The sequence below is a fragment of the Lepidochelys kempii genome, chromosome 1, assembly GCF_965140265.1.
Source record: "Lepidochelys kempii isolate rLepKem1 chromosome 1, rLepKem1.hap2, whole genome shotgun sequence".
Classification (NCBI taxonomy): Eukaryota; Metazoa; Chordata; order Testudines; family Cheloniidae; genus Lepidochelys; species Lepidochelys kempii.
The window spans coordinates 251104699-251128018 of record NC_133256.1 but is presented as its reverse complement, the minus strand read 5'-3'; the positions used below and the strand labels follow the sequence as shown (position 1 = coordinate 251128018).

Sequence of the window (23320 nt, the reverse complement as noted above, 5' to 3'; positions counted from 1 at the left end):
GCTGGGACTACTTACAGAGTAAGGTACGACTCAGCATGAGTAAGAGTGGTAGACTTTGGCAAGATTTCTTATACAGCACCAAACATTGTCCACAATTAGAAGAAGAAAAATCTGTAAGTGTTGGAATGCCAGTAAAAAGGTGCATATTTCAAATTAGGTAAAGAAGTAGCGTTTCAATCTATACAAAGCAGATTTTAATAGTAAATTAGGTAGAGCATTACTATTTATTGCTTTTGCCTTCTGGTTTTGTAGTAAAGTTCCTTTTCATTTCAGGACTTTGAGCTGCTCTTTTTTGCCTTTTCACAGAGAAAACCTCTACAGCAGCACCCTTGGGGGAGGTGTGGCCACTTCTCCAATGCTCATTGTATTCCATGGAAAATATTCCACTATTAATCCCTTGTGGCATGTGCGACATCTTGGTAAGTATGTTTCATTTCAAAACACTCTGGGCTGGAACAAAATACAAATAAGATTTAAGGACCCTATGGATGATTTTGCTCATCCTCAGTACACTACTTTATGCCTCAGATCCCACATCACTGCTCTGCACTCATTCCCCTTCCTTCCAGATTCAAAATTAGCCCTTTATCGCTTTCCTTGTCCTACTATAGCTATTTACTTGAAGCTTCTCCTCCCTCCCAGTCTTCAAATTAATCTCATTCCTGGAAGATATTCTTTAACCACACAAGTTATTGGGCTCAATACAGGGGTGAAATGTAACCACCAATGACATGCAGGAGGTCAGGCTAGGTGATCTGATGGGTCCTTCTGGTATTAAGCTCTACAAAGCCAGGGGCTGAGAAGCAGTTGCAGGCTAAATCACCTGTAACAGCCCTTGGGCTGGGATTAAAGGTGGAATAGGTATTTTACACAAAGAGCTAGCCAGATCTTATTGGCAATAGCGGGCCACCTCCTCCTATTTGTAAAGCAGCCTTTCATTTGTATGGCCCTACCAAATTCATGGTCCATTTTGATCAATTTCATGAGAGTTTAAAAATCATAAATTTCATGATTTCAGCAATTTAAATCAAAAACGTGTTGTAACTGTAGGGGTCCTGACCCACAAGGAGTTGTGGGAGGGTCGCAAGGTTACTGTAGGAGGGGGTTGTGGTACTTCTGCCCTGCTGCTGGCGACAGCACTGCCTTCAGTGCTGGGCAGCTAGAGTGGCAGCTGCTGGCCAGGAGCCCAGCTCTGAAGGCAGAGCTGCTGTCAGCAGCATCTCAGAAGTAAAGATGGCCTGGTGTGGTATTGACACCCTTACTTCCATGCTGCTGCCTACAGAGCTGGGCCCTTGATCAGCAGCCACCCAGCTCTGAAGGCAGAAGTATGAGTGGCATGGTATGGTATTGCCAACCTTTTGCACTGCTGCTGCTGGCGGGGTGCTGCCTTCAGAGCTGAGTGCCAGGCCAACAGCCCCCACTTCCCGGCCACCGGCTGTCGCTCTCCAGCCACCCAACTCTGAAGGCAGCGCAGAAGTAAGTTTATCAACACTCTTTTACAAAATAGCCCATCATGTTTAGTACCAGTAAAAAGTATACTAATTCGTGTATTTTTTCTTTAAATCAGTTTTAATAAAAGTTGTACTTTAATTGCATAGTATCTTCCAATACTGAACTTTATGAAAGCTAGAGATTTATTTATGTTTAAAACCACACAGGGTGGAGTCCCGATGCCAGGTATTCAGAGCATTTTCTTCAAGAAGCTAAATTACTTCATTGGAATGGAAGGTATAAACCTTGGGATTACCCTAGTGTTCATAATGACCTATGGGAAAACTGGTTTATCCCTGACCCATCAGGGAAGTTCAAAATGATTCGTCCCAATAGCTGATACTGAAAGACATCTAAAATGTTTATGCTTTTAAAAATAAATCCGTTTCCAGCAAGATCGTAATGGATTATTCTATTTCTATACCATACTTTGCAATACAGTTTATCTTCTGTGTAATATAACTATTGTGTAAAACTGTATGTGTAACTGATTTTACAAAACTAACCCTAAGTATTTAAGCTTCACCCTAAAAATAAATGTTGAGTTAATGTACTGGTATGGGGGTAAAACACACATACAAACTTCAGATTAGCTTGAGTTTCTAGTAATATTGTGAGATATGTTTACTTGATTAAAGACATTTTAAAATGTTTACAAATATGAAAATCAGGACTAAACAGAATGGGTTTTCATGCAATGTTTTGTATCCTCTAAAGAAGATTCCACTTGCTTGTTGAATCTATACGAGCAGTACTTAGTGCTGAGTACAAGATGTTTTAGCTTTCTAGTCCTGTTTTTTTTAAGCAGCATTAAACCAAAATGAATGAAAAACATTTCAATAGGTCTAATTTTCTTTTTCAGTGCAGCCACTTAGTGCTTCTTTTCAAAACACTATAGTGAAGCCATTCAGCAGGTGTTTACATGCATCATAATCAGATCCCATCACTAGTCAGAGGGCAAAATATCACACTTTAACGCAATAAGATATTTCAGTACAATTCCTGATTTTATTGTGAAACACCGGTAGATTTTCAAGATGGGTTTAAAACCTCCATGTTACAGCACCAATTTGAGAGAATGCACACACATTACTTGCCATATTTAATGAAACTGTCATTGTACATTTAACTCTACTTTATCCCTACATAATCTAGTAGGCACCTCTGTCAAAGAACAGAACTTTCCCTTCAAATTAAAAAGCCACCTTTACAGAATTTATGTACTATTGCACTATCTACTCAGCAATAGTAGTTACATGCTTCACATACTTTTGTTGAAAAATAAATCGAATTGTTACAAATCCCTGATGCAAGGCACTTTTGAGCACCTGCAGGAACATGTCCATGTAAACAGCGATACAGGATACAGTACATTTTAAATAACAAATGAACAATTTCCATATATCTTTGACCACATAATGAACAGCTTTACACTGAGGCTAACAAACATGATCAGAACCACAACGCACATTTTGTCTTGATTTAAAAATTTCTCTTAGGATTAAGACACACAACTGGGGAAGAGAACTGTAAACATCATGCCTGCCTCCCACTGAGCTGGCAGTGTGCTACCTGGGTGTGTGAGATCCAAAGTTGTTAGCAGGCTTAGGTTCTGCATTGCCTGGTTCCATTCAATCCATGACAGCAAATGCCAAAGCGTGGAAGAAAGGATAAAATCTCTGGTAGTGTAATATCTGACCAGTTTGGATTAAGAAGATACAGTTTGTGCATATTTCAAGTATACAAAGCACCTACTCTCATAAGATCACCAAAACATTAAATGTTTTGATCAGCTTATTGCTTTTACTTCAAGACATATCTTCCCCTCTCTGTTCAAAAGAGGGAAAGAGAGTGATATTTTATACACAAGCATGGAAAACTCATTTCACTCCCTGAATATTACATTGGCCACATAAGTCAAAGTTTGTCTAGAAACACAAACTATTAAGTACTTTAGACTATTTTCCAGGGTTGACTTTATATTCACATAGCAGCTGCCCGTGGCTTTAACTTCATACCATAATTATTTGGGGGGGGGGGGGAGGAGGGGGAAGAGGAAGCAAGGAGGAGAAACCCCCCTAATCCCTGTTCCAGCCCCATGCTAGTTTTCCCTCTTGGTGACATGTGCAAATAAGGTGTCTGCTTTTATATTTTACGGGGAGTATGGCCTCCCCATTGTCTGAAAGCATGCTCTCTAAGCTGGCCAGTACCAAGGTGTGCTCTCCCCCCATTTAGTGCTACTGTTGCACCATAAGGAGCTGCTCAGTGTAAGCCAAGTGGGAAGTCAGAGACCAGCCATGGAGGAGAGGGAGGGCACTTCAGCTCCACAGAGCCCAACCGGCTCCACCTCATTTCTTAGAGGGTGAAGCTGATACTAGGCAGCCTTATTCAAGACAACTAAGCAGGAGTCTTCAAGCCCTGCCCCCGCTCAACAAACTGGATTCTCCTCCCCCCCTTTTACAAGGTGGGGGAGATGAGGTCTCAAGTGTCTTAGGCTCCAGGTGCCAAATGGCAAATGAGCTAAATGGGGATGGAGCTTGGAAAGCAAAGTGGGAAACTCTCACTTGTGGCAGAGAACAGAAGGCAGGCCTTGAAAATGCACAATTCATGTAACTACATTGACTTTAAAACCCTATTCCCTGTGAGAGCAGGGCTACACTGTCAAGCAACAGTGGTAATCTTAATCAGCAAGTGGCTTTTATGTTCCCATTTTCCACTTTGCATATAAAAGGGTTAAAATATCCCCCCATATGAAGGAATCAGTAAAAAGTAGAATTCCACAAACTACTGCACTACAAATTACAGAATTAAAGTAACCCCAAAAGAAATCAGTCTTCACATACGAGAAAGCAGTTTGTCAAACTGCAAGAAATGGTGTAAGTTAAATATAAAACTCATATACAAAAAGGGCTACTTTTTTTTTTTTAAATGTTGGACATTCCCTTAAAAATTACTTACTTCATAGGATTAAATCTACCACACAATTGATTTGGACTATAATAAAATAACAAGTAAAATACTATTAAAATGCTTCAGTTAGAGAACTGAGGTACCGTTCTTGATAACTGCATTAAAACTGCAGCATTTATGCATAGCTGCCAAAGAGGCAGCTTTTACACACTGCTTTCTTCTTGCTCTTGTGCCCCACTGTTACTGAATTCTGGAATCTGGTCTGTGAAGGACTGCATCATCCACTGTCCGTTAGGAATGTCACCGAAGGATGACCCCCCACTGTAGTCTAGATTGTTCACTTCTAGTGAAACGAACAAAAGTATTAATAGTTTAGCTGGCATCATACTTGTAGGAAAGTTTCAGAAAAGTTGCTTTTGATGAAAATTTTTTCCAAGCATTTCTCCCCCCGCCTCCCATTTTTCTATTTGCTCTGCTAGCTGTGGTGCGGAGACATGTTTTCAGTTTTTACATTACTCTCTAATCCATGTTAACTTCCTAAAAAATAACTTATATTTATTTGAATTGTGACTGAGCAAGTCTGAGCAGAAATTAGTTGTTTCATTAGCAATGAACACACAGAAAACACATGTAAAAATTCTCAATTTTGTTTGGATCCTGCCTACCCAGTCTTCATAACACCACACCAAACCCCATTGTGTTTCTTACTCTATTATATGAGACTAAGAAACGAACTCGAAAGATCATGAACAGGAAGCAATCTACATCAGAGCACAAGATTAGGACATGAAATTTAAAGACCATTATCAGAAATTGGTAATTATTCATTAGTTCCCCTATATAGAATTTAAACCTGTTCTTCAGTTGTGACCAATGGGACCTCCTCCATTTTTGGTTTGAAATGAAAACCAGAATTCCTAATAATGGCTATTCTGCTACAGTCAGAGTTCCAACTCTCATTCTATTCTCCCCTTGAGTTTTTTCTGTTGCTAATAGTTTTCTCAAATTCACTTGGGGCTGAAATTGTGTACTTTGTGAAAGATCTGCAAGATAGCAGCTCTGTCCCAGGTCAAGAAATGTTCAGGCTCCACAGCATACATAAGCTCTATGTTTCTTTTTTTCTCCCCAACACCCAATATCTCTTTACAATTAGAAATCCACAAAAAAGTTAAGTGCAAAACCTAGTTTTGATATAAAGTTAAAACAATGTTCTCAAAGTTGGGGAATACCAAAAGTTAAGGTTTCCTACACAACATTAAATGGGATACACTACACTGTCTGTGGTTTTGGTGGGTTTTTTTCAATTTCTCAGTCTTAACAGTGTATTAATACAAAAATGTGCATTTACACTAGCCTTCAAATCAATTTATGAAGTTATATGGGAACCACAAACCATCCTGATACAGGAAAAATACATTTGAATACATCCTCCGTCACCAGTAGCAAGATGAACGGGATAACCTTATTTCTCTCTTTTTTTATCACTTGTCAGGTCTTGCTATTCTTAGAGTATAAATTCAGAGGTAATGACCATTTCTTTTGTAATGAAAAGCCCTATGTAAATTTATGGCAAAAAATGATAATTATGATGCTCTACTAGGTTGATTCCATATATGACTTGTAAATGGTTAGTTATTTTTACACAACAGATTTGTGGAAGAATCCCTAAAATCTGATTTTGGGAAAGTCGCTGAAGTTACAGAAGATATTTTATTTAAATACAAATGAGTGTCCAGGAAAAAAGAAAAAAAAATGTCTCCCCTCTTCCCCCCCAAACAGAAAAGGGGGCCCTAATGTCCTGATAAAATGATATGGAAGAAATTATAAATTTAACAGTTTAAATGTTGTTCTTCAAAACTTTAAACAAAAACTGTGGAAGCTGCCTGAAATGGTAGAAATGCAGAAAAATAATCCTCGTATGTAAAGACTTGGAGATTAAAAGCCACAAGCATCACTTTTTACCTGTTCCATTTGAAGCAAAGTTACACTGTTCATGCTCATAGGGGGTTTTCTCACTATAAGCACCACCATATGCCGCTTCGTAACCTGGATCATATTTTTCTTCTTTAACTGCCATCTTTTTAGCATCCTCTGGAGAAAAAGGCCTCAAATATCTTAATCTTCAGGATAATAGTAAACCATGAACATTACATCACACAACACAACACTGTATACATGTATTTTTACTTTAAACAAAGTTCTTATCCCACCTTCCATGAGATAATGGGTAATTAAGATTAAGAAAAGATGACATAAGTAACATGCTTAGTTCTACACAGTCTGTTGTAAATTAGAGGGAATATAGTTATGTGTTTCCTATAATTCTTAATTTCCTTCTACCCTGATAACTGCTGATTCTATATATTATCTCTCTCATATCAAACCTGATGATATGGCTACCATATACATTTTAAGAAAAAGATTACCAAAAAGCACTATACCTTGTGCAAGCTGTAAATCAAACGTATAGTGCACCTCCTGCACCTCTGTGTTTGGCGTAATGCCTTTCAGTTGATCCCTTAAATCTTTAAGCTTTATGTAATAATGAACTTTATCCTGTGCACGTGGAAACTGAGCACATCTTGCACTGGATGATGGCATAACATAGCAGAGCTTTACAAAAGAGACAACAAAAAGCAAGCAATGCTAAATTAGAGGTCAGTAAAGCATACAATATGTAAAAACCTCAAGAATGACTAAGCACTTAATCACCTTTATATTTTTAAGCTTTTGTACAAACATTTATTAATCCTCATGAGACTGGGTAATACTTACGTCCTTGTTTTCGCTTACCTGCTGAGGATCTTACCTCGGACAGAGAGGTAAGATCATCAGCTGACAGAGCTATGACAATTTACACCACCTGAGGATCTGCCCTAGAAAAACTAAGATTTAAAACTAACTCAGAAAAATTAAGTGACTTGTCCAATAAAGTATTACAATATTTATTTATGAATAATACAGTATTTGAGTTTATGAATTAGAACACAACCAATATGTTACAATATTAAAATTCAAGGTATCCATCGAAGGGGTATTTTAAGAACAGTTTGTGGATCAAGTCTATGTATATTCCATCCATGCTAGTACTTTATGGTCCACTCATTACTTACAGTCCACCATGAACACTCTTCCTCAAAGAATTGTATTGAAACATCAAAATTCAACAGAGTGCAACTGAAAGTCACCTTTAGAAGGCTGCATTTAAAAGTACTGATCCCCTTGCATGCTCAGATACAGCAGTTTTGTTACTACCACTAATAGCACAGTGCCTGACTACGTGTTCCCTCCCCCATGCTTGGACTAGTGTCATGGTCATCCTTGAGTCCACAAGCACTGACTTCCCCTCTAGCCAGGGGGTGCTCGACACTCCCCTCCACCCCAGGCCCTACCCCCCACTCCACCTCTTCCCCCAAGCCCCTGCTTCTTCCCACCCCAGCTCTGTCCCTTCCCTGCTTCCTCCCCCAAGCATGCGCTGTCCCCGCTCCTCCCCCACCTTCCTACATGCTGTGAAACAGCTGTTTGTGGCAGGCAGGAGGCACTGGGAGGGAGCAGGAGGCGTGACCAGTGGGGCCGCTGGCAGGGGAGAGGTGCTGCAGGGAGAGCTTGACTGCCGGCGGGTGCTAAACACCCACTAATTTTTCTCAGGTTTCAGAGTAACAGCTGTGTTAGTCTGTATTCGCAAAAAGAAAAGGAGTACTTGTGGCACCTTAGAGACTAACCAATTTATTTGAGCATAAGCTTTCGTGAGCTACAGCTCACTTCATCAGATGCTATTACCAGCAGGAGAGTAACACACAAACTCACACTCCTGCTGGTAATAGCATCTGATGAAGTGAGCTGTAGCTCACGAAAGCTTATGCTCAAATAAATTGGTTAGTCTCTAGGGTGCCACAAGTACTCCTTTTAATTTTTCTCCGTGGGTGCTCCACCCCTGAAGCACCCATGAAGTCGGCGTCTATGCTTGAGTACCTCCTTGTTAACAAAGAAGGTGGGGTGTGTGTGTGTGTGTGTGGGGGGGGTTGTTACCATAGTATTTAGATTGGATTTTTGAGTTTCTGAATGGTATACTTGTTGTCAAGTTATAATATCCTATTTGTGGGTGAATTAGGGGTATTCATGATGGTCAATAATTTTTTTATTCAGACTACAGATGCCTTTTCAGCATGTAACTTATCCTGCTGACAATAATACACTATTTCCAAAAGCAAACCTATAAACCCCTACAAAAGTCTGGCTGAGGAAAGGATTATATTTGCCCAATCCCATTCTTTTCTGTTTAAATAAGACCCCTTCACTTTCCCACACACATTTTGGGCATAATTCACCACCGGTGTAAGTGGGTTTCATTGGTTTCACTAGTGTTGAAATAACTTTGCAAGAACTTACAGTTTCTGTGTCTGGGACTTTGTGGGGTTGCAATCCAAATTCCAATTTTTTAATCTTTACTCCAAAAACTTCTTTACTAAAAATTTCATAAATACCTAAAATGAAATGAAGATAGATCATTATACGCCACATAGAAGGCTGCTGGAAAAAGAATGATTCAAAATTAAGATTCTCACATTTTCCATTAAAAGCTGCTATGCGAGGTTTATACTTTTGCAATTTCTGCATCAGAATTCGTCCTCCTTCTCGAAACTCTTTGCTAAATGAGAAAAAACAATTGCATTCGAGATTAAGACCTTGGCTACCACTCCTTGTTTAAATATAGTACTATCCTGCATTTTCCTACCTGGAGAGGTCTTTGCTACCTGGTGTTGTTCTTTCCACCATGTTTGTAAATCCAATACCATATTTTTGGGGTAAAGTGTGGTCATCCATATGGTTCAATTGTTCCTCACTCAGCCCAGACATAAAGAGACACTTCCCTGTGAAGAGAGAAGATACAAGTTTACTCATCTGCATTCTGAAATACTTCAAGATGCCAAAATACTATAATGAAGTATTTATTTCTAAGGAGATACTAAAATAAAGAAAAATATGAAAGCTATTTAAAAAAAGGGATTGCCCAGTATATAGTATTGGAATGCTAAAGAAATACTCCATGTTAAGCGAACATTTCAGAAGATGATTGCCTTGTCTACGTTTATTTATTTTAAAGACTGCTTATAGTGAGCATTGTTTCTATACTGATTCAAGATAGAAAATCCCTGTTGAAAAATGTAATGCCACCACGGGATTCCTTGTTTCCATAAACAGGGCTTTGTTCCTAAAAGTTAAATTTGTAGCTTTAAATTTTATGACTTAAGTAAAAATGGAACAACTTTGATCAATATCTATTTCCACCTTATTCTATTTGGTTCCTCTTGTGAAGCTCAGGACCACAAAATTAGCATTAGAAACATTATCGTAGATATGGAGAATTCATTGTGGTGCTGGAGAGAACACATTTTCAGCAAGGGCTATAAAAACAAAACAACAAAAACAAACAGCGGCTCCCAAAACAAAAAGCAACAACAAAAAAAACCCAGACGACAGACCACTACAGACTACCAGAGGTTCAAAACAAAGAGCATGAAAAGAAAGCAATATTGGTCAAGCAAAACAAACGAAGTTGAAAGGTTAGTTAACTTTATAATGAAAGTCTTCAAAAATCTAGGCTGTTCTAATATTAAGCAAGTTGACACTGTTCATGTTAGGAACCCAAAATGGTGCAAGCCTTGATTAAGTATGAGATCTCCTCAAGGCTCCTCTGAACTGCTACGCATGTTCAGCACATCCCCTGACTTTTACAGATCTCGATATCATGTCTTCAGTCAGCAACCAATCATATCTTTACTATGAAAGCTACTCCCCTTGATGTTCATCTGTTATTCCCCACCTACTTAAAAACCCACACCAATTACCACCATTTCAGAGTTGTTTTTTCCCTTATATTTTTTGGTATACCTGTTAGTCTAATTTACTACCTTATCCTGTCATCACTTATCTTTTTGTATTGGACATGGATTGTTTGAATTTTAATAAGTAGATTAACATTTTATTTATTTGAGTTATGTTATGTGCTGTACACTGCCATGGAGCTCTTTGGCATAAAGTAAGCACACTTACTTTTTCTGTACTTATCATCTTACGTATTTTAGTACTATTTCTACCTCGCCCCAATTTTTGATGTAGCATGAAAAGTTTAAAATGACAAGTTTAGTTTGTCTCACTGTAAAGAAGCATCTTCATATTACGAAATGGTTTTATCAGCATGCACACATTTGGACTGATTCATGATAAAATACACATTAAGTAAAATGCTCATTGTGATGCTGGCAGGTTAGATGCCAGTTCTTGCCCAGGCTGCATACATTAGCTAAGAACTGACAACCTCATAGCTGGGGACCAGACCAGGTCACACGTATGTTTGTTTTGCTCAAAACAGGTATTAGTCTTATAAGAATGTGTTTAGACTCTATGAAATGCTTGTATGTTGCTGCATGCATTAATCTCACTTATAATATCTATAGCCCATATTATCAAGTTAGTATTTAAGTGTTTGCTCTGAAATGTAAATCTCCCTAGTCAGGAGAAAAACATCAAGTGTGAAATACTGGATTGTCACAGGAGGGGTTGTTGCCTGCCAACCAAAGAAGGCCCATAGATACCGGACAAACCACTGTGGAACATCAGAGGACAAAAGACTGTTTATTGCTCCCCCTCCACCTAAACTCATCCCAACATCTTGTACTCTGGGGGAAAGGAATACAAATCCCTGTCAAGAAGAAACTATATCTTTTTAGCTTTTTGAACTCTGAAGGGCCCAGAGACTCTAAATTGAAGCCAGACATCCCCAGAGATCCTCCAGGGTCTGCCCTGAAAGACAATTTGAATAGACAGATCACTACAGTTCTGTCACTCTTAAGATTTAGATGGAAACTCATTTGTGTGTACATTTGCTTGCTTTAACCTGTAAATAACGCTTCTTTCTTTCTTAGTTAATAAACGTTTAGACAGTTTATTACAGGATTGGCTACAGGCATTGTCTTTGGTGTAAGAGCTAGGGTACCAATCAATCTGGGATAAGTGACTGGTCTCATGGGACTGGAAGCAACCTGAATGTGGTGTGATTTTTTTATATAAGTGACCATTTTTCACTAAGTCCAGTTTGTCTGGGTGGCAAAATAGGCTGGAGAGTCTAAGGGGACTGTCTGTGACTAAGTGTTAAGATTGTTGTAATAATCCAGGAGTTCACATTTGTTACTGGCTTGGTGAAGTCTAATTATAGAACACACGGCCAGTTTGGGGTGTCTGCCCTGAGGTAGGCACTCAAAGTTGTGAGCCATTCTAGACAGTGTCACACTCATTTCAGAGGAAAATAAATGAAAAATCCATTAACACAAAAACCCAGTACAAGATGTGGGCACCAGACTTGTGTCTCATACACAGCCTTTAATCTGGACTTGTCACTCCTGTTGATGTTAACAGGTGCTCACACAGATCAAGGGCAGACAGTCTTTTATAAAGAACCCAGAAAACAAGCTATGCACCTACCTACAACAGAAAGGGGTAAATGAGCCCTAGTTTGTTTACAGTGAATCACAAATTAAGTCAAATTTTGTACTTCTCCCTTCTACCCCAATAGCAACATTCAGATGAAAAATGAAAGTGTCCAGAATTATTAAAATAAATATGAGGCAGTTGTAAAGATATAGCAGTATTTTTTTTTTTTAAATCTCAAAATATGGTGTACCATTAATGTTGGAAACTACCAGTTTGAGGGATTGGAAGGTGGGGTGGAAGGGGTTTGTGTTTTATTCAGACATCTAGGAGTTTTGTTAATAAAGAGGTAAATACAGAATTGGTAGGTTTCAGAGTAGCAGCCGTGTTAATCTGTAGCCGCAAAAAGAACAGGAGGACTTGTGGCACCTTAGAGACTAACAAATTGATTTGAGCATAAGCTTTCGTGAGCTACAGCTCACTTCATTGGATGCATAGAATGGAACATACAATAAGAGCACATACAGAGAACATGAAAAAGTGGAGTAAGAGACTAATTAAGATCAGCTACTATCAGCAGGTGAAAAAAAAACTTTTGTAGTGATAATCAAGATGGCCCATTTAGACAGTTGACAAGAAGGTGTGAGGATACTTAACATGGGGAAATAGATTCAATATGTGTAATGACCCAGCCTCTCCCAGTCTCTATTCAAACCCAAGTTAATGGTATCTAGTTTGCATATTAATTCAAGCTCAGCAGTTTCTGAGAAGTGGGCTATAGTCCACGAAAGTTTATGCTCAAATAAATCTGTTAGTCTCTAAGATGCCACAAGTACTCCTGTTCTTTTTACAGAATTGGTAGGGCATTCAGAAAATTGTATTTGGGAAAGATGGTCTGTTTTTATTCTGAAAGTTGGTGACCGCTGACTTATTAAAAAAACCATGAAAACACAAATATTTGTCATTTGATTTTGATTTAATTATATGCTGTAATAAACTAAGACTAAACAAAGTCATTTTTTCAATTATATAATCCGTAACTATGTTTACATAATTCTGAACCCGCATTTATAAACAAGACCAGAGGAATCACTGACGATCCATCTTTGTTTTGTGTGTGTGGCTTTACATGATAGAACATAGTAGTATGTGCCTGTCATTAAATTACAGACAATGCTGAGAGTGTTTAAAAAATACAAACAGCCTCATTTGAATTGTAATCTTATGACAGATTTCTGCAAATCCCAATAAAAAGAAGAAAAGAACAATAAACTTACAAAAGTGGTTTCCAGGTCCAGGGTAATGATGCCCTTTGTAGGCTGCCATTAAACCCGGGTTTATGCCAATCTACAGAGCAAAGCATTAGTAAATTGTAGCTTCAAAAACAGATTAAAATAATGAAGGGAAAAGGGAATACGTTTATCAAACTGATCTAATTACTTGGAAATGCATAATAATGCATTTGTCAAGCCTATTAATCAGAGCTCAATTAACAATTTTCAATTATTTCAAGATTTTAAAAATTTAAGACAAGATCTCAGTTTATAGGTGTAACATTACAGCATTACCGCAACATGTATTTTACAACAGTTAGGTGTAGCACTTAGGGGAAAACAATAAGGAAAGAACACTGAATAATAGTATGAACAGTTTCCACCTTCCCTCATATTTAAATTTAAGATTTTTTCCATAAACTAGAATGCAGTTACTATAATCCTTGGCAGAAAGCGTGAAACTACTGTACACAAACAACAACTTGGATGCTTCTTTATCCTGTGAAACCTCATCATGAAAATGCTAGATAAACAATAAAGTAAATAATAATTCATGAGTTAGACTTCAAAAATGTTACTTAAAATGTATGACTTACAATTACAATATCCAGATTGAAGGTCAAAATATCAGGAAGAGTCTTGGTCAAAAGTTCAGCTTCGGATACACCATTAAAACGGTCCACTTTTCTTTTCACTTTGAATGTATCTGTGATCTTCTCTTGTTTGCCTTTTGATTTAGTTGATTTAGCTGCTTTAGCAGCTGGTTTCTTTGGCTCTGTTGATCTGGTTTTTCTCTTCCTTCCCTTTGTAACTTCTGAAACACATATTAATAGTTTCCTTTTTGCATGGCTTTTCTAAAAGTGTAGAACTCTTTTTAATAATATTGATGTCAAACATTAATACAAAAATATGCTGCTCAAATTTTAAACTTGTCTACTAAAAACTGTTCTCATCTTCAAAATATTCATGCAAAATAATCCTTACATAAAACACCCTTCAGCTGAAGCTCTGTATTCCAGGTTTGGTCTGTGAACAGCACTAGCCCATGTCAGAAAGTGACGTTGTGGAGGTTTAGGTTCATACTAACAGACAGACAGTACTGGCATATTTTGCTTTGACAGTTGCTGGACACGAAAAAGGGGAGCATTTGGTTTCATTTGCTAGTGATGAAAATTAGACTCATTGTCCAATGGAATGCTACTTTATCTCACAGGGAATATCACTTGACAGGATCACCTAAATCAAAACCATGGTTCTGGCTTAATGAACATCACACACAAAAATGGTTACTTTATAGAAAATTTAAGATGTGCTCAACAAAAGTCCATATACAAGTTCCCTACCATACCTCCTAATTAACTATGTTTATTGCTAATTCTTTGGCCATCTGGGACTTCACTAGAGAATTTAAGTTTCGCAGATAACCCTTTATAGACACATGTCAGAGTTCAGCTATAAATTATAACTGACTTGAAGAGTTACATGCTTGATAGCCACAGTAAATACTGGGAGTTTTTCCTATTTCCTTATATGCTTAGCTGCCCCATCTTGTCTATTTGAGAATTGTTCAAAAAACAAACAAACAAAACCTTTAACAGTTCTTCGATGTTGAAAATACATGCAGAGCAAAAACTACATGCACATCTAATCAGAGTAGCCACTATGACTGCATAGTAATTTATTTAAAAAACAAAAAAGGCCACCAACTCATATTGCTTAGACAGCAGAGCAGACAGCCTCCACGGTTTGCTGACCAGCAGCAGGTAATAGTTCAGAGAAGAGGGATCTCAAATAAATTTGAAAATATTTGGTCTGACTTTCTAAAAATCTTTAGTAATTCCAAGCAGATGGAAACTGAGATGTTGCTCTCCTTTCCCCTCCATGCCCCCCTTCCTTTCCTTTCCTGTTCTTTTTGTCTCCCTCCAGTTTTTTTTTTTTTTTTGGGGGGGGGGGCAATATAAATTGAAAAAAAAAAAAAAAAGAAACAACCACCCTGAACAAACTACCACTACTTCAGTTCTCACAGTGGAAGAAACTACAATGTTGTGGCTACAGAACACAAATCAAGATGGCAGTAGTCACACAGATAATTTAGGCTAATATGCCATATACAGTACACCATATATGGAAACACTTCAAGAGGTAAGAAAATTTCATAAGCTTTTCTTTTGTTTTGTGGGTGGAGGCAGAAGCAGCAAAGTCTAAATTCAAATGAATAATACTGTAAGTTCTACTCTGCTATAGGGGACTTCAGCTTATATATACACAAGCAAAGGCTGATGACTAGAGATCAGTTTCTCAGCACCTAGCATACTTCAGGGTGCTGGGTGAATGGTGTACCAAAAGAAAGAGGGAAGATAAACAACACACGATGTAAGATATAAGCTTGCCTATACCACAAACCCAGCCATACAGCATATATAGGAAATTTAAATAAAATTGCACAATCTATTTAGAGTTTATCCTTCTCTGAATAGACATCTTCCAGTGAGGCATAACTTAAAAACTTGAGTGCACCATTATCCTTTCCATTTGACAAAGTGAGACCAGAAGGGAATTTGTTATCCAGGATATATATGAACAGAAAGTAATTCATGCAGTTGAGGAAAAAAAAAAATCTTTATAAACTTCTAGCATAGAATTTCTATACTTACTATCAGTTCTGACACTACTTTGGTCATGACATGTGATCCTAGTGACAACTTTCTACCCACCATCCTAATATTGAGGAGTCCGGTGGCACTTTAAAGACTAACAGATTTATTTGGGCATAAGCTTCCGTGGGTAAAAAATGTCTGAAGAAGTGCGATTTTTTACCCACAAAAGCTTATGCCCAAATAAATCTGTTAGTCTTTAAGGTGCCACCAAAATCCTTGTTGTTTTTGTGGATACAGACTAACATGGCTACCCCTCTGATTCTTGACATCCTAACACTGTGACACTAATGAACAGGGCTTGAAAAACTCAAATGCCCATTTAACAATGGCAAGTGATAAGCCTAACCCCATCAACTAATGCAAAATTTAAGCTTTTATTTTATTTTTTAAGAACTTTCAGCATGAGAATAATCTTGGAGATGAGAAAAATATAATACTCACTGCCTTCCTGAGTCTGCAGACATCCATGATGCATCTGTGGCACTTTGCCAAGCAGTAGCATAACAAAATTAGCACCACAGTAATCTATTTCACTGCTGCTATGCAGAACTGCAATGGGCAACAGCAAAACTGTCAAGAATCATGTTAATTTCACACTCTTGTTGCTGCTATTTAGGAAAGCTAAAAGCAGCAGCAGTCAGGCACTGAGTTATTTCATAAGGAAGGAGGACCCAAAAAATTGAAGTCTGTAGCAGTGATAGAACAACAGATCTCCCTCCCTCTTCCTCTCCTTGCAGGAGCAAGAAATCTTTGCCAGTAGTCACAGAATGGAAGAGACCCACGCCTACTCCCAGTAGGCAGACTCTCAAGGGAGAAGAGCAAGGTCTTTCCCAATCCCAGCAGCAAAAACAGGGTTGAATTTCAAATTTATCAGACACCTACTACCCAGACTATCACTACAGATGGAGCTCCCAAACAGGGTCCAGGGACAGCATCCTAACAGGAAACCCCAAAAACCTCTCCCTTCCCAAGGCTGGGAGTTGATGGGCTTCTCACCAGAGGAGTCACACCACCCTGATCTTTCATATCTATCTCCGAAGAGTAGGTTTAGTCTTCTTGTTAGTAGGTGTCTGGTTAGTTTTTCATGCCCTGCTAATGAGCCTGAGGAGACTTCACCTAGTTCTCAGTGTTTACAGCAAGACCTGGAATAGCTCAACAGAACACTACTGGAATACCTAAAGCAAAATGAAAGCGTAATTAAAAGACACTGTTTCCTCATCACAACACGTAACACAACATGAGACGCCTAACTGTACTAAATACAATACTACAGTTGTGCACTAACTGTAGTGAATAATATAGTGTCTCTGTTAGAGTGAGCAGAGCATTTACTGCTTGAACTAGAAGATGGAGAACTATACAATTTAATCTTGCCAAGGGTTACAGCAACTACTGTGAAAGTAAATATTTATGTAGATGTGGCACACAATTAGGCCTGGGATACCATCATCCCAGATTTAACATTCTTGCATTATGTTAATACAGAGAGACTCACACTTATATTCAAAATATGGATAAAGGATTAATTCTGAAATAGTGGAAAAGTACAGTTACTAATGATTTAGAACTAGCATTCAAGTATGGCAGACATTACAAGTAGTAAGCAATAAGGTGACAATATTACACAGGCTCCCATTCTGGCACACTTAGCACCAAAACTAATAAAGGGAAGATATATATGAAGGTTAAAGATAATAGGGCCTACCTAGAAATGCTCAGAGCACCCAACTGAAACGTATCTCAAGACATGTTTTCTAGCCTTCTCATATTTGTAGGTGGGTTAAAGTTCGTTTTTAAAGTAGTAATTAAAAATTCAGATGATCATAATTCACCACAAAAACAAAGTAATTAAATATGTATCCCTAATAAAGACTTTCAGTAAAACAAGATCCTACTATGCTAATTTTACAAAATTGCTATGAACATTTACTAGCTGAAGCAAAAAAAAGTCTAGCTGCCGGCCTTTTACCATGATGACTGATTTAGAAAAACCACAACACAAAATCAACTAATCGTAGTTTACTCACCTATGAAAATTTTCATTCATCATGAAAGATCAGAATTTGGCAAGGCTGAATGTTAGGATATAGATATTTAGGCCTGTTTGTAAAGGCCTATACTTTAAGAATTTAGGTGTATTTTTTATTACTTAGCTAGTTATAGAGGTATAAAAGAAAGAATTAAAAATTACTGTTTGCTGGTGTAAAGGCCTTTTTTTACTGTGACAGCTTTGAGGCCCTGTTCTTAGGTTCTTAAGCAGCAAAGGCAGCCATAAGCTGGGAAGTGAACGATCACATTTTTACATTTTAAACTAGTTACATTGAAATAAGGTGCTATTGGGCTCTTTGAAATCATGCTTGCTGGAAGTTCACCCCAATAAACATCAATTGTTGCTCTCTGTTCATGAAAGAAGGACCAGGGAAGTAAGCGGGTGAAGGAATACGCCCCTAAGACTGACCAATGTCAAAACTACAACCAGGGTTTGCTTTGTATTTTCCTATATGCATGCAGCAATATTTTCATTATTCTTTTAGAAATATGTTACAAAAAACAAGTTTCTGAACACTTGTTCAAAGAGTGCCAAAAAGAGAAAAACCAGGAGACTAGAGAAGCAAATTATTAAGACAAATGATCCTTGAAAATCAACTACTAAGTATCAATTTCATTTTCAGCCTTGTTAATCAAGATTTTAAATTTTATTAAGTTATACTAATTTGGTCACACTACCTTGAATAGGTTCTTGAGCAAAGTCTGGATCTGGAATGCCCTCTACAGTCTGTTGTTCATTCATAATTTCCATGTTAGGAGCTGCAGTCATCATTTGATGGAATGGAAATGTATAAAATGCTTGAGCTTGCTGAAGAGGAGAATAATATCTTAAAAGAAAAAAAGTTAGTATTGTTAGCCATATAACATTAATCTTTCAGAATTTTCTTAAGTTTATAACCTGTTCAGTACATTACTTAATCAAAATAAAATCATGACATTCTTAACCAGGGTTGGCATACACTGCATGTTACATTCTCCAGTTACAGTCTATTACAGCAACACGTAGAACATCCAATTCCATTAAATAAATGGTCAATGCTTCTGATCACATAGTGGGAATCAAACATTGCTGAACACCCCATCTCCTTTTTAATTAATTTAATATTAAGCATACAAGAATCAGAATATTCAGATTATGACAGTCACATTAAATATATGCCTTATTTTCTTCCACTTTTCTATAACACAATTATAACTAAAGGTTGTGATTCTTTCACGGACATCACGGAAGTCAGAGATTCCGTGACTTTCCAAGACCCCCATGACTTCCGCAGCAGCTGGGGCCAGCTGCTTGGGCACCCCACAGCCAGTCGCACTGGCCGCTGCTGGAGTGACCCAGGGCCAGCTGCTCCAGCCACTGCTCAGGAGGCAGCTGGCTCCTGGGACCACGCAAGTAGCAGTCAGTGGGGCTGGTCCCGCAGACTGTCCAAGCAGCGATCCTGGGGGCAGCCCCGGTGAACGCCAGAGCAGAGATCCCAGGGCTAGTCACACTACCTGCTGCTTGGGCGGCCCTGGGCAGCTGGCTTCGGTGACCACTGGAACAACAGCCAGTGTGGCTGACTCCTCGGGGAGTGCCTGAGCAGCTGTCCTGGGGGTACCCTGGGGACTGCCTGAGCAGCAGCAGCAGTCCAGAGAGCGGTCCCCAGGAGCAGCAACCAGAAGGGTTTGGGGGGAGGTCAACCCCCAGCACTGAAGCAGAGCTCCCCACCTCCCCACCAGGCCCCCCCCGGGGGCAGTGGGGCCCCAGAAGTAGAGATTTAGTCACAGGTATTTTTGGTAAAAGTTATGGGCCTTGAATTTGTATTTATTGCCCGTGACCTGTCCATGACTTTTACCAAAAATACCTATGACTAAATCTTAGCCTTAATTATAACACATTACACTTTATGTTCTTAAAAGTATACCATCAAGTACACAGAATGTGGGCAATCTAGGTAAGTTAAAGCTATCATCCAACTAACTTTGGCTTTGCCTAAGCTACCAAATTAAGTCGACCTAAGTCAGTAGTTACTGCGGTGGTTCATGTCCACACTACGCCCCCTATGTCTGTGGTGCACATCCTTACCAGGAGTACTTCCACCAGCTTACCTGTGTAGGGCACTGACAGTGATGAGTCCTGTGCAGAGCTGACAACCTATGGGAAATTTCAGTAACGCAGCGACTACACAGACACTGTGTCACTCTCACTACATCAACCTAAGTGCTATGCCTCTCGCAGAGGTAGAATTGTTAGGTCAGCGTAGTGGTGGACCCACATGAGTGGGAGCAACATTGTAATGTAGACACTTACAGAGTTAGCTTGATGTAAGCTGCTTTACAACGACCTAACTCTGTATTGCAGACCAAGCCTTAGATTTATTTGATACAAGGTGGGTGAGATAACATCTGTTATTGGACCAATTTCTGTTGGTGAGAGAGACAAGCTTTCAAGCTTATACAGACGCTCCCCGGGTTACGCAAGACCCGATTTACGCAAATTCGCACTTACGGAAAAAGTTCCGTAAGCTAGAAATAGGAGAGGGTTTTGGGTTGTTTTTTTGCATAATGTTCGGGTATACATTTCCGACTTGCACAAAATTTGAGTTATGCAAGGCTTTCTGGAACGGAACGATTGCGTAAGTCAGGGAGCGTCCATACAGAACTCTGACCTGAAGCAGAGCTCTAGGTGGGCTTGAAAGCTTGTCTCTCTCACCAACAGAAGTTGGCTGAGTAAAAGATATTACCTTACTACGTTGTATCCTGGGACCGACATGGCTACAACACTGCATAAAACAATTAGAATTACCTGACTTTTGAAGGAAGATTAAGTAAATTCAAAGTTGGCAAATTATTTTACTTTATCTAACACATACAGAGTGCGTGAAGCACTCTGGGTTGCAAGATGTTATAGGTGCCTAGGTGATTTGAGGCATAATGCACACTGTTTTGTATCTTTAAGCAATACTGTACCAAACACTGGCGAGTGACATCCGAGACACTCCTGCAACCCATACCCAGGCACACCAGAGGCGCCTACGCCAGATATGCCTCCCCATATATACTCACAGACCCAGCCAACATAGGGTCTCTGCTCAATACAACCCCCATCTATGGGCACAAACTCCCACACAGACACAGGTCCCTGATCCATACACCCTTAGCATAAACAGAGAAACAACGAGGAGTCCGGTGACGTTTTAAAGACGAACAGATTTATTTGGACATAAGCTTTCGGGGGTAATAAAATCCAACTCTTCAGATGCAACTGAAGAGACAGACGGAGAGACGCCCCCCCCCCGGCCCCTGCTCCATACACCCTTAGTATACACGAAAAGAAAAGGAGTACTTGTGGCACCTTAGAGACCCCCCCCCCCCCGCGCGACGACATCCTCAGTCCCCGCCCGCTCTACCCCCCCTTCGCACCCTGCCACGCGCGGACAGACAGGCCCAGCACCCCCTGGGCACCCTCCCTGCGGCGGCGGCCCCCAGGCCCCGCCCCGCCTACGTCACCATGCGCCGGGCCCGGCCGTTGGGAGCCGGGCAGCCGGCTCAGGGGTGGGGCGGGGGGAGATGGGGAGGGCAGGGGCCTTCCCCGCGCCAGGCCTAGGCCTAGGCCCAGGCCCGGCTGTCCCGTGTACCTGCCCGGCTCCTCGGCTTCCATCCCCGAGCGCTGGTGCGTCCGGCCTAGCGGGCTGCCGCGAGCGCCAACAGCAGAACCCGTCCGCTGCCCCCTCCCCGCGCAGCCCCCCCCCCTGCCCGGCCCCTTCCGCCTCAAGCGCACAGCGCCGCCGACCTGCCTGCCGAGCGAACGGTCACGTGGGGAACGGCAGCCAATCCGGATCAGGCACGGGCCATGACCACGAGGCTCGCGGGGGTGGGGAGAAGGCAGAAGAGGCGAAATGGGGTGAAAGGGGGCGGGGGTCTCCCTGCTCCCACCACCACCAGGGACCACAGCAGCCTGTTGGATGACTGCCTCCACCCCGCCCCCCAGCCTGTTAGATGACAGACAGACCCAGGACGTGTGCCGGGCTTGTTCCATGGCTCCAGTTTTCTCTGACTCCCTCCCACTTTCCGGCTTTTTCTCTTGGCAGTGCAAGGGGGGCTGGTCACTGGGCAGCATTCGCCTCTGGGTCCACGCTAGACACGCTCCCAGCCCAGAAGGCGGGACGCTCTGAGATTCCTGGGGCTGGAGAGAGGGGATCCGCAATCTGCTCACTGACATTCCTAGTAAGCGTGGCTCTCACACTGAGCCACAGTGAAGTCGGACGCGGCTGAGAGGCTGGGCTTTGGTCACAGTTAAGGCATCGCTGACCATAAGACGTTAAAAAGCGCCTGTGTACTTCTTATTGGGGAGACTAAAGACAGAATGTGATCAGTGTTTGCCAGGCAGTCCATCAAACCTGCCCATACTACTGGTTGCTTGCTCTGTGCACATCAATGCAAGTGCATGCCGGAAAAGTAACATAACACAAGGGAGGGAAGAAATCCAATAAGCAGTCTCTAGTAACTGTTAAAGGACATTCCAAAGCCTTTAAAAGAAACTACCACCGTATTCCAAAGTAACAGTTCTTAACGCTGCAGCTTACTATAGAGTTACAACAGAGAACTAGTGTATTTCCGTATGGCTACTGCAGCTCTGATCATGCAAACACTTATACCCATGCCTTCCTATGTGCATGTGACTAGGCCCATTGACGCCAACAGGGCTACTTATGCTTAAAGTTAAGCACACGCAAAAGTGCCTTGCTAGATCATGGTTCACACGTATAAAGTTAAGAAGGCATGTAAATGTTTGCAAGAGTAGGGCCTATATTGTAACAAGGCAACTAGTGTTACCATAGAACTACAATTCTGCTACCACAAAATGCCAAAAATCATGAATCAGGCCCCAAATATGAGACGGCCATAAAAATATTTGCCTTATCTTTGAGCCTGTAGTTGTCACATTTCCAAGCTTTCTCCCCACAATCACGAGGGCTAGAAACCTAAAAAAACCCAACAACCCCCAAAGCTGAGACGCTCACATACTCACACAACGCCAAGAACCGGGGACAACTAATGAAAAACACCAACCATTCTGACCCTTGGCCAGTCCTAATACTGTTCCCGGATTGTTAACATAACTACAGTTCCTAGCGTTAGGAGTTACTATCCTATTCCTACAGCATTTTACTGTTAAGGCAATCACTCAGTTAATGCTACTCTTACCTCGGGGGGGGGGGTGGGTTGCTACAGTGGGCTAAGCCTTTAGGCCACTGCTGTGTACTACGGATAGAGCAGAGAGTCTCTGACGGATGCGTTAGGCCATTCAGGGATATGAATGAACACAGACTTACTGAGCCAAACAAGGGAACAGTGAGGGTGCCTCCCTAATCACCGCAGCATCCTCTCTCCCCAGCCAGTTTGGAAGGGGGCCTCGCAGCAGCGGCTCCCTATGGGGGTCTCCCATTTGCGGGGAGGCGAGGACAGACGGGCAATGGACGTAGCTCCGTAGCAGCCGCTACACTCACGTGAGGTATGACCGGCCTGCCC

At 40.6% G+C, this 23320-nt stretch overlaps 2 protein-coding genes across 7 annotated transcripts in view; one reads left to right on the top strand and one right to left on the bottom strand.

Moving 5' to 3' along the window:
- GLT8D2 (glycosyltransferase 8 domain containing 2) overlaps positions 1-2295 on the top strand; it is an 18115-nt gene extending 15820 nt beyond the window's left edge. The window contains exons 9-10 of one of the 2 annotated variants that reach the window (XM_073323791.1): positions 307-419; positions 1659-2295. In XM_073323791.1, the coding sequence (XP_073179892.1) occupies positions 307-419; positions 1659-1831 (286 nt within the window). In that variant the 3' untranslated portion in view covers positions 1832-2295. Of the gene's footprint in view, positions 1-273; positions 420-1658 lie in introns of both variants that reach the window. The other variant, XM_073323780.1, reaches the window with a different exon arrangement.
- On the bottom strand, positions 313-23320 carry TDG (thymine DNA glycosylase). Of its 5 annotated transcripts, XR_012156152.1 has the most exons (11): positions 23125-23320; positions 18488-18636; positions 13700-13917; positions 13107-13176; positions 9137-9272; positions 8967-9049; positions 8791-8885; positions 6843-7014; positions 6364-6492; positions 4545-4744; positions 313-450 (listed from the first exon to the last, which is right to left on the bottom strand). XR_012156152.1 is itself a non-coding variant. In XM_073323733.1 (10 exons), exons 1-10 carry the CDS (start codon positions 23235-23237, stop codon positions 4605-4607), a joined length of 1305 nt encoding a protein of 434 aa, XP_073179834.1. In that variant the 5' UTR covers positions 23238-23320; the 3' UTR covers positions 2480-4604. The 5 variants fall into 5 exon arrangements, 4 of the variants coding, with proteins under 4 accessions (XP_073179834.1, XP_073179859.1, XP_073179848.1 ...); XM_073323733.1 differs by lacking the exon at positions 313-450 and having other exon boundaries at positions 2480-4744; XM_073323758.1 differs by lacking the exons at positions 313-450; positions 23125-23320 and adding an exon at positions 21582-21638 and having other exon boundaries at positions 2480-4744.

What these genes read in the sequence shown, in the direction of transcription:
- TDG (XM_073323733.1), bottom strand. Translation starts at nt 23,237, where the DNA reads ATGGGAGACCCCCATAGGGAGCCGCTGCTGCGAGGCCCCCTTCCAAAC. An exon ending in TCAATCTGGATATTGTAATT is followed by an intron (nt 13,177 to 13,699) that starts GTAAGTCATACA and finishes TTTGCTCTGTAG; the next exon opens with ATTGGCATAAACCCGGGTTT. An exon ending in TGGACCTGGAAACCACTTTT is followed by an intron (nt 9,273 to 13,106) that starts GTAAGTTTATTG and finishes CTCTCTTCACAG; the next exon opens with GGAAGTGTCTCTTTATGTCT.